The 10,963-nt window shown below is 32.6% G+C and overlaps 1 protein-coding gene across 1 annotated transcript; it reads left to right on the top strand.

The window, feature by feature from the left end:
* Positions 1–10,255: 10,255 nt before the first annotated feature.
* On the top strand, positions 10,256–10,963 carry LOC132066966 (ethylene-response factor C3-like). Its single transcript, XM_059460149.1, has one exon. It carries the CDS (start codon positions 10,393–10,395, stop codon positions 10,945–10,947), a length of 555 nt encoding a protein of 184 aa, XP_059316132.1. The 5' UTR covers positions 10,256–10,392; the 3' UTR covers positions 10,948–10,963.

The following is a 10,963-nucleotide window of genomic DNA, read 5'->3' as shown; positions in this document are numbered from 1 at the left end:
TCTGGTGAGCACATCTTCCAGCTGTGTCTTTTCCATTTATTTTGTTCCGTTGTGGTTATGCACTGTTTTTCCAATTGGACTTCTGTTCAATTTTTTCTTTTTCTTTTTCTTTTTTTGACGAGTAAAAGTGCTTGTAGATAGCAAATTATCCTAAATACAAGTATGTTTATGTTCCAAGTTTTATTCCTCAGTTACAGCATAGCATCAAACTAGCAAATTCGGATCTCATTTCTATTAGCAGTCGCAGATGCTTATTTAAAAAAACTAAGAGCAGTGAGAGCAAGCACTCCGGTAACTATATTTTAGTTAAATCACTTTTAGACATTGAATTCAATAGATTAACTAGCCTAACTTGGAAGTGGAGCAAATTTAATGATAGCATATGAAAGCAAAAAGGAGTATTAAGAGCACTAAAATAACATATTGGGAATGAAAATACAGGTCCAAATGCAGATCAAACAGACCATATTAGGGAAATGAGCCAAATACGATATTCAAAGAAAATTATGAATCTGCTTGCTGCTTCCAAACTGTACTCATGACTGGGGGCGGATCTAATGCCCGAGAGGGCGCTCACCCGAACACCCTCGGCCAAAAATTACACCGTATATAAGGTACTTTTTTTTTAATTTTTTATGTACATATATAGATTTTAAATACCCTGAACACAAGAGTATAGGTTGGTTTAATGGTTTAGGGGGTTCAAGCTTCATCTTGAGGTTCCAAGGGCATATGTTAGGCGCTATATTTTTGGCATGATACATAAACAGACCCTCAACTTGGGCTAAGCTGGCAAGTACGCCATCCAACTTTGGGTGTGCACAACCTCAACTTGTCTCCACTTTGTCGATTGAACACTCCAACTTACAAAATGATTAAATATATGTCCCTTATCTCTATTAGCTCTCGAGTCACTACCAATAGAGTGTTGTTAACCTCGCACGCTTCTTCTTCGGCTTTTGATGGGAAGAAGTTGTAAAATAATGTCTTTTTTGTGGTATTCGAAGGCTTATTTTCAGGCATTGCCACTACCCAATACCCAAGGAGTGGTGTTAACTTTGCAGACTTCTTCTAATTTTGATGGGATGAATTTTGTAAAAGAATGTCTTTTTCGTTGTAATCAAAGGCTTAATTTCAAGAATTGAAGAAATATCGAATTGGAAGTTTGGGAATGAGGGGGAAACAAAGAGAAATTATCCTTTTCTTATTAGAACTGATTTCTGAATAGGCTGTTAAACTTGTTATATCAAATGGCACGTGATCAGCGTATGCCCAACTAGTTAAACTCAACTGGCCTTTATTTGGGCTTTTAACATAACTAAGTTTTGCCTTATAAGACATAAATTTGTCTTAACGCATAACTAAATTCTGCCTAATAAGACAAAATTTTTGCGAAAACTTGTCTTGCGATTTTTCTTTTAATTTTACTGAGCTGGATTCGAACCGAGAACCTCGGGATATCTTCTGCAATTTTTAGGTAAAAAGCAAAAATTAAAGACCAGCAATTTGAGGGGCAAAAATTAAAGACCAACACCTTGGCAGGACAATCCGCGGAAAAAAAAAAGGTTTCCATACAAAACGTCAAAATTGGGACATATTTAAATAGCAGCACAAAAGTATTCCTTTCATGCAAATAACCCGTGGGATAGTCAGTCGTTTAACCAGTATTCAAAGTTTAGCCAATTGTTTTGGATGTAAATGAAAAATAGTCACTTTTGAACGCGAAAATAAAATTTTGACCAAAATATCCGAAGCTAAAATGTGTCATGTAGTTTGAAGACTCCCTTTATGTAAAACTCATAATGTGATGAAGATTTATACTTTTACATGTGAACTCCAATGCGGTGTGATGGAGATTTAAACTCCATGTGAAACTTCTAACTCTTGTAGAATCACAAACTTAAGTTTCTTGGGCCGGGGTTCTCAGTTGTAGAATGGGCAATTCGCAGAATTGCCTTTCTTTTGGGGTGGTCTTTAAATTTTGCCCCTCATATTTGAAATGTTTAAATTTTGCACCCATTTATGTTCGAGGTTCGAACCCACGCGGTCAAAATTTAAAAAAAATTCGCAAGCGGTTTAAATTTCGCTATGCCGCCTAACGCGCATACACTTGTGAAGGAATTACCAAAGTTATGCGGAGCAGAGATACTTATGCCTTGTGGGCAGACTTGGCATAAGTATGCCGGGTCCGGCATAACTTTGATAATTCCTTCACAAAGTTATGCCGGATCCGGCATAAAAGTTTGCCCATTAAAAGTATGCCCCGCGCATAACTTTGTGAAGGAATTATCAAAGTTATGGGACCGCATCTTATGCCAAATCCGCCACATAAGGCATAAGTATCTTGCCGGTCCGGCATAACTTTGGTAATTCTTCACAAAGTTATGCCGGTCCAGATAACTATTCGGTTCAATCAACAAGCACATTTGGTACAACAACCAGAGATAAAATCGATTAGTGAAACAAAATGCCTAAAAACTATAATGCAATTATTCCCACGAGAAGTTGAAGTTCAACCATTGTAGGTCCAACAACGAGAAGCGAGCAAACTAGTAGCCCCGAAACCGGTATACATTGATAAAATCGGGTAATAAATGTCATTGACACCGAGAGATAATCCCTTTTAAAGTTGGCATATCAAATAATGTAAGGTCCAAAGAAAGAAATGACCAACTAATGATGTTTTTTCGGGATCTAAAGCAAAATCTCCGGAAAGCTCTTCAAGTATTTCATAACATTTTGACGAGAGATGGAATATCTAGCAAACTTGAAGGCATGCATACTACATTTACAAATATTTCATCGAGGATCCCACGGACTATGAAGATTTTATCGTGCCTCTTGTTTTCATTCCTAACACATAAATTAACGACTTAACACATAAACTTTTATGCGGATCCGCATAAACTTGTGAAGGAATTATCAAAGTTATGCGGGACCGGCATACTTGTGCGGCCAAGTCCGCCCACAAGGCATAAGTATCGGTCCGGCATAACTTTGGTAATTCCTTCACAAGTGTATGCCGTTGGGGGCATAGCGAAATTTAAACTCTGCCTTGCGAATTTTTTTTTAAAATTTTGACTGCGCGTGGGTTCGAACCTGGAACCTATGGGTTTTAGCCGAAGGGCAAAATTTAAAGATTTCAAATATGAGGGGCAAAATTTAAAGACCACCCCAAAAGAAGGGCACTCCGCGCAAAAAAATGTTGTAGAATTTTTTATTTTTTTTTGCGCGGATTGTCCTTCATTTGGGGCGGTCTTTAATATTTGTGCTTCAAATCGGTGGTCTTTAAATTTTGGCCTTCGCCTAACCTAGAGGTTATGGGTTGGAACCCTAGCTCAGTAAAAAAAAAAAAAAATTATCGCAAGGTAGAATTTTGCAAATTCTATCCATGTGCAAATTTTGTCTTAAGGCAGAATTCACAGCGAAATTCTGCCGAATGGGCAATAGTTAAAGACCACCCCAGCAAAGGGCAATCCTGCAAATTACCTGTTGTAGAATTACAAATTCCTGGACTCTTTCAGGATTGCTACACGACCTTGCCTTCTGCATGATGTAATTTCCTCGATGAATTCTTTTACCAAAATAGAAAAAACTACTCATTTTATATTCCAAAATGCATCATCCATATCGACCTTAGCTTTATGAATTGGAAAACAACATCATGATGATTTCTAAACTGAACCAATAAGCTCAACGTATTGGCGAAGTCTGATGCCAAATTAGTATTTCAGTACAGTGTTTTGGAGCTTTATTTGAAAAGGTTTATAATTTCAATATATTACAGTTTCATTTGTAAGGAGTTTTCAAATTTCAGCACACCGTGCTAGAAAAGTTTTAAACTCCAGTATATTGTGTTGGAGTTCTTCCATATTTAATTAAGGGTATTTTCATTCAAATTTTAACTCTGCCTTAAAATTTTTGCTAAATATAGTATATTATTGAGCGCGAGTTGAACCTGGAAAATCGAATAGATCACACGTTGAAATCTGTCAAATTGCATTGGGCAACGTTTAGTTCAATTATATACTAGTTAAATGGATATTGTAATGTAGAAATTATTTGTGCAATGAATAATGGTCAAATGAATTGTTATGCGATGAATAATATTGTACATAGAGAGTTTATTATGCAGGGAATACTACTAGAAGGAAGGTAATTTAGGAATTATTTATTTTAATTACTTTAATCTCCGTACTGCTAAATACACAGATATATTCTTATTTTACATTTTTGCATAAAATAATAAATAAATTCCTACATAGCTTAGTACAAATATTGTTTAATATCGTCAACAAATGCGACAGTACTAGTTATACCAGGACTATTTCTTTTGTTTCTTATACAGCCAATATGATTACATAACATTAATTATGCAAAGATTATTTTTTTATAATCTTTCCAAGCATTGGTTTGTTCGATTTTGAGAATTTCAGTCTGAATATTTTATGATTAACCGAAATATCAAGATGTTAATATCGAGATTGATTGAAGAATTGGAAAGGCCGAAATTTTTATGTAGTCAGTTATATGTACGAGATATTGAAATTATTTTTTCTTAATACCTCCAAATCTCCAACAGATATTGAAACTTTATTTTAATACCTCCAACAGAACGATCCTTGAGTTTTTTTTTTTTTTTTTTAATAACTTATTGTCTTTGGATAAAAATCAATTCTTCATTAGAAAAAAAGGGTAATTCCGACAAAATATTATGTTATGGATTAACTATATATATTGTAAGGATCTATATCAAACCATCTCACATGCTTTTAAATTGGTTTCATAGGCCTTGCGCACAACTAAAATGATTACAATGAAAAAGTTTCGAGTCCGGAGCCAAAATGGCGTATTTTTGCAGCCATTAGCCCAAAATAGTATGCTTTTTTTTTTAGACCAAAATGGGTATTTCGTTGGATAACCAACGAAATACCCACACACACTGTTCCGGTGCCGAATAAATTGTTGCATTTCGCTACACATGTAGCGAAATGCAACAAATTATTTTTTTTTTTTTTTTTTTTGCATTTCGTTGTGCAATTCACGAAATAGGTTTTTTTTTTTTTCGTGAAAGAAACTGTGTGTGCATGCAATTTTTTAGTGAATTGCATTTCGTTGTGCAATTCACGAAATATGCTCTCTTTTTTTTTCAATTCGTGAAACTAATGAAATTTTTTTTTTTTTTTTTTTTTGCATTTTGTGAATCAGTGAAAGAAATAGTTTTTTTATTTTATTTCGTTCATCTAAAAACGAAATTGGAAAATATATATATATATAGAGTCCGGAGCCTAAAGGGTATAAAAATACACGGTATAAACCAAAAGGGGATAGCCAAAAATATATATACCAAAAGGGGTATAACGTGGACTGATCCACGTTATACCCCAACTTTTTTTTTCCCAGTGTCAGACTGAACCAAACGAAAAAAAAAATAAAAAAATTGTATAACGTGGACTGATCCACGTTATACAAAATTATTTGTATAACGTGGATCAGTCCACGTTATACGTTTCATTAATTTTTTCTCCCCGACGTTTTACAAATAGTTTGTAAGACGTTGCTTCTATTTAAATCATATTCGGCTGTGTTTTAATAAAAAAAAATTATTGATTTTTTTAATTTTTAAAGCATATAGTTAATTTCAATAATTAAATTTGTTTGAAAAAACTTAGTGTTTGACTGTAAGGTTATTTTAGTCAACTTTATATGTCGAGAAAATTAGTCAGCTTTATTTTCAAAAATTAAAGCTGAGGAAGTGAAATTGACATTCACCTACATTACCCCAGGATTTTTACGTTGAAATCTATTGCGTATCATCATCGTATAAGTAAATAAAACTGAAAATTTTAGGCCAATTTGGGGGAAAATTGAAATCGAATGGGATAAAAGGTGTTTTTTTAAAAATAGGCTCGGCCAAACCGCCTTGTGGCAGTTTGTCCGCATAGATCTCGAAAAAATACGCAAGTTCAAAAAAAAAGAAGCATAAAACGGACGTCCGAGCGCAAAGTTATGACCATCTAAAGTTTGACCACTTTACAACTAGTTTTTCACCTTATATTTTTTAGAATTAGATTTATATTCAAAATAAAGTTATGTCTTGATTAAAAAATAACACGCTTAAATTAAAATCTTAAAAAATAAAACACCCTAAAGTTTCCAAATAAAACTTACTTCGGGTACCTTTTCAACCCCTAAAACGACGATCTGAATGTTTACGTATCTTTGATGTATTGAGCCTACATTATAGTATATTTTAAAAAAATATCGGTTCTATATAAAATATTGACGTTTTGGAGTCTTGACACACGATTAATCGTTGGTCAAAGTATGAAAAAAACACTAAGTGCTGGTTGCAAAGAAAAGATTTATTGATTTATTAATTATTGCATGTCTTAAAATATTTATTTGAGTTATTCACTGAAATTAACTATATGCTTTAAAAATTAAAAAAATCAATAATTTTTTTTTATTAAAAACACAGCCGAATATGATTTAAATAGAGGCAACGTCTTACAAACTATTTGTAAAACGTCGGGGAGAAAAAATTAATGAAACGTATAACGTGGACTGATCCACGTTATACAATTTTTTTTTTTTCGTTTGGTTCAGTCTGATACTGGGAAAAAAAAAAGTTGGGGTATAACGTGGATCAGTCCATGTTATACCCCTTTTGGTATATATATTTTTGGCTACCCCCTTTTGGTTTATACCGTGTATTTTTATACCCTTTAGGCTCCGGACTCTATATATATATATATATTCCAATTTCGTTTTTAGATGAACGAAATAAAATAAAAAAACTATTTCTTTCACTGATTCACGAAATGCAAAAAAAAAAAAAAAAAAAGGCTATTTCGTTTATCAATTGACGAAATGCAAAAAAAAAAAAAAAATAAGTCTATTTCGTTGACCAATTCACGAAATGCAAAAAAAAAAAAAAAAAAAAAAAAAAAACAAATTTTTTCATTAGTTTCACGAATTGCAAAAAAAAAATATGAATACAACGAAATGCAATTCACTAAAAAATTGTATGCACACACAGTTTCTTTCACGAATTGCCAAAAAAAAAAAAAAAAAAAAAAAAAAACTATTTCGTGAATTGCACAACGAAATGCAAAAAAAAAAAAAAATATATATATATATATATATATATAATTTGTTGCGTTTTCGCCATACGCTATGAATAAACGCAACAATTTATTCGGCACCGGAACAATATGTGTGTGGGTATTTCGTTGGTTATCCAACGAAATACCCATTTTGCCTAAAAAAAAGATACTATTTTTAATTACCGCAAAAAAATACGCCATTTTGGCTCCGGACTCAAAAAGTTTCATACATTAATTTGCAATGTTGTCTCTTTCCATTTGTCCAGTACTCTTTTATTCTAGCATATTTGATGTCTTTTGTGAGGTTATGATTTTGTTTACGTATATGCAAAACCCTACACAAGATATAAGATATTATGATATTATATCTTGTCTTTACCCACCAAATACTCTCTCTTTTCCCTTTTCTTTTTCACTTCAGTTCCTTATTGATCAGCCTCGACTAACTCGAATTCATGATGTTGTGTATCCATTAAAGGAGAAGGGCACTTAGGTATTAAAAATTTTCCATGCTCAGAGTTCGAATTTGAGAACTCTAATTAAGCGTGAGTTTTTTATATATATTTATCCTACCATAACTCACAGTGGTACGCTCCCTCTTCAATACACTTTCCCTCCAAAAAGGTAAATTGTGTAATTAATTACTAAACTTATGCTCTTTTAATTAATGTTATACTGGCACTATCAAATCTCTATTTTTCCAATGAAAAATGTTCAGTGGCTATTTCTCACTGAATGTCGGTGAGATTCTCACTGGAAAAACCTTTATTTCTACTAGTGTGGTGTAATGAAAGAACTCTAATCCAACTCTCAATTGTGTTAGTACCTTCTCAGAATGCAAAACCGATAAGAAAAACATCCAAAAAAATGAGGCTGACCAATTAACCATGCAATGATGCAAAGGGAGAAAAAAAGGAAATTAAAGGCTTCGAAAATTCATCATGGCCTGCTACGATATGTTTATTTCTTATTTTATATCTATTGCTCGATATAAATCTTTTTCATAAAAACTGGCAACGGAAAGAAAGAAGAAAGAAAAAAGAAGCTAATTTCAATTTATCTCTTTTTTTAGTATAATCACATGTTACTCACTATTTTCTACTTACCTCATTAATTAACTTCGCGTCCTTAACCCGTTAAAAGAAAAATTGCTTTTTCTTTGGAGAAAATTTATTTTCTACTAAATGTTTTTCATTCTTGTAATTCAAATTCGACACCGAGGAATCATATCGCATCCTACTGGGAGAGAGGCGAAATTAGAATCAGGGAGAGAGGCGAAATTAGAATCAGAGTTTATGAATTATGAATTCTAGAAAAAACGTCTTAATTATTATTGAATTCTGAATAAATTATTTATTATTATTAAGTAGCTAGATTTATAAATACAAATAGAAAATTTAGTCATAGCTACTAAATTTTACTCTGTAAACAAATTTGTAGCTCCAACCACAAACCCCACCCCCACGCCCACGCACCCGCAAACACCGCCCCCCACGCCCACAGGTCTAATTTTAGCTTATCCATTTTAATGTATTTTTATTAGAGGTGGGGTATCAGCCGACGGAAAACGACAAATCTCAGAGGTGAGGCCCCCAAGGTGTTTCCTTGTAATAATATTATTAAAGTTTTTGCTTACTTTTGATCGATAGTGAAAGGACAAACTAATAATTAAAATGTCAAAAGTCATAACGGAATTAGAAATATAAGCACACTTGAGTTATTATTTATTAATTTACGCAGATTTTTTTTACTTGGACTATATTGAAACCTACCGTAGGGTATATATATGTAACAAACAAAAATAAACTGTTTCAACTGTAATATTAAATATTCTTGATTTCTTGTACCGATAGAGTGTATCTACGAGACATTATTAATGAACAAAAAAGGGTGGTGCAAACAATATTTATGAGACACAAGACTTATTAAAAATGTTATTTATCATGTTACCATAATCAATAGATACTTATCATAGAGATTTACCTATAAAATATAATTATTATATACGTGATCTGTTTGGGTAAAAGTTTTATACGGATAGTGCACGGAACTTAAATCCTATTAATAAACCATTATTTTGTTTAATTTAAGAAAATTATTTTTCAAAATCTTTTGTTTTGTGGATACTTAAGATTGGAAAGTAAGAAACTTCAAAAAAAGTTGGGAGTGTACTTTTCTTTCGGACTAGCCAATTCAATTTGCTACATTATTTGGAGCTTAAGCACAACAATTTACTGTTTTAGATTTTAAAAAATTACAAGATGGAATTTTTAAAAAAAAGAAAAACAATTGGGGACATGAGCAAGAGAAGAGTCACTTCATGTAATGGCAACGCCACCACACAATTGTTTTTGAAGGACAAGATGAACAAGATGATGTAGACTCTATATATTAAAGATTATGATAAGACAATTTCAAACATAATATCCCATTATAGAATTAAAACTTGCTCATCCCTATTTTATTAAGTTTACTCTCTTTTTATAGAATGTATAAGTAGCATCTAATAATATTATTCTGCTTAAGTTGAAAACTGAAAACTCTTTTTTTTTTTTTTTTGGCTTCTTTTCTACCTAAAATATCTCTCTCTAAATAAAATAAAATTATGCCTATCCCCGCAGTGCTTGCTTTGCTATTCAGATGAAGGTATGGTTTTAATTCAAGAACATTTCATTAATATTTTGACTTCCGTGCATAATTATACAAGAAACAGCTTCTCCACCTCTCAAGATAGGAGTAAGGTCCGTATACACTCTGTTCTCCCCAAACTTCACTTTGTGAGATTTTACTGGGTATGTTGTTGCTGCATAATTATCAATAATAAAAACGCATCTTTCATGCATGATGTAAAAGGTCAAAAGGACTTGACAAAGTTACACTACATTATATTATTTTCAGTTTCATTTTTTTTAAAAAGTTCGACTGTAGATTTGCACAAAGAGGTGCATGTATCAAGTGCGAATATATAATTTTTTCAATTAAATCAAATGGACCAATTACAAATCTTTTTCATGATCTTGTTTGTGGACGACATACCCACAAAAGCTTTTCAAATTTGTTTATACTTTTTGCCAACTTGTTACCCAACTTGCTCTCTTGTTAATTACATCCAATAATTGCCTCTCCCATTAGTACATAATTTTCTTCTTGATTTAATTAAGTTGTGAAAATGCACACTTCCCCTTTAGGATGGTAATCATGGAAGCACATATATATAGTATTTCCACTCATATTCTTTAATACAGTGTGTATATATATCAACAAGAAAGATATCGAAGAAAAAATGGATTTGAAGATTCAAGACGAGAAACAAACTTCAAATTCCGTGGAATCATCATCACTCGAAGATACTTCCTCGAGTGATACTTCTTCCAAGGAAAATGACTTCTGCCCAAAACGTCTCCAGAAGGAGGCTAAACACTATATAGGTGTCAGAACAAGGCCATGGGGAAAATTTGCAGCCGAAATTAGGGATTCCACTCGAAACGGAATTAGGGTTTGGCTTGGAACTTTCAACAGCGCGGAAGAAGCTGCAATGGCTTATGATCAAGTTGCTTTGTCAATGAGAGGTCCATCAACTTGCCTGAATTTCCCTGTTGAAAGAGTTAGCAAAATGTTACAAGAAACAGAGATGTGTAATTTCTTCAAGAATGGATTGTCACCAGCAGCAGCTTTAAAGGAGAAACACAAAAAGAGAAGTAGTAGTAATATTTCAAGAAAGGAAGGAAAAAAGAAACAAGTAGTCAATGAGGAAGAAAATAATATTGTATTCATATTTGAAGATTTGGGAAGTGCTCTCTTGGATGAACTCTTGTCTGAGTATTCTAGTTCAAATTAGAATACTCAATTTCCAT

This window comes from Lycium ferocissimum, chromosome 8 (assembly GCF_029784015.1).
Source record: "Lycium ferocissimum isolate CSIRO_LF1 chromosome 8, AGI_CSIRO_Lferr_CH_V1, whole genome shotgun sequence".
In the NCBI taxonomy this organism is placed as follows: domain Eukaryota; kingdom Viridiplantae; phylum Streptophyta; class Magnoliopsida; order Solanales; family Solanaceae; genus Lycium; species Lycium ferocissimum.
The sequence above is the reverse complement of the archived record's forward strand: the minus strand, read 5'-3'. Positions and strand labels throughout refer to the sequence as shown.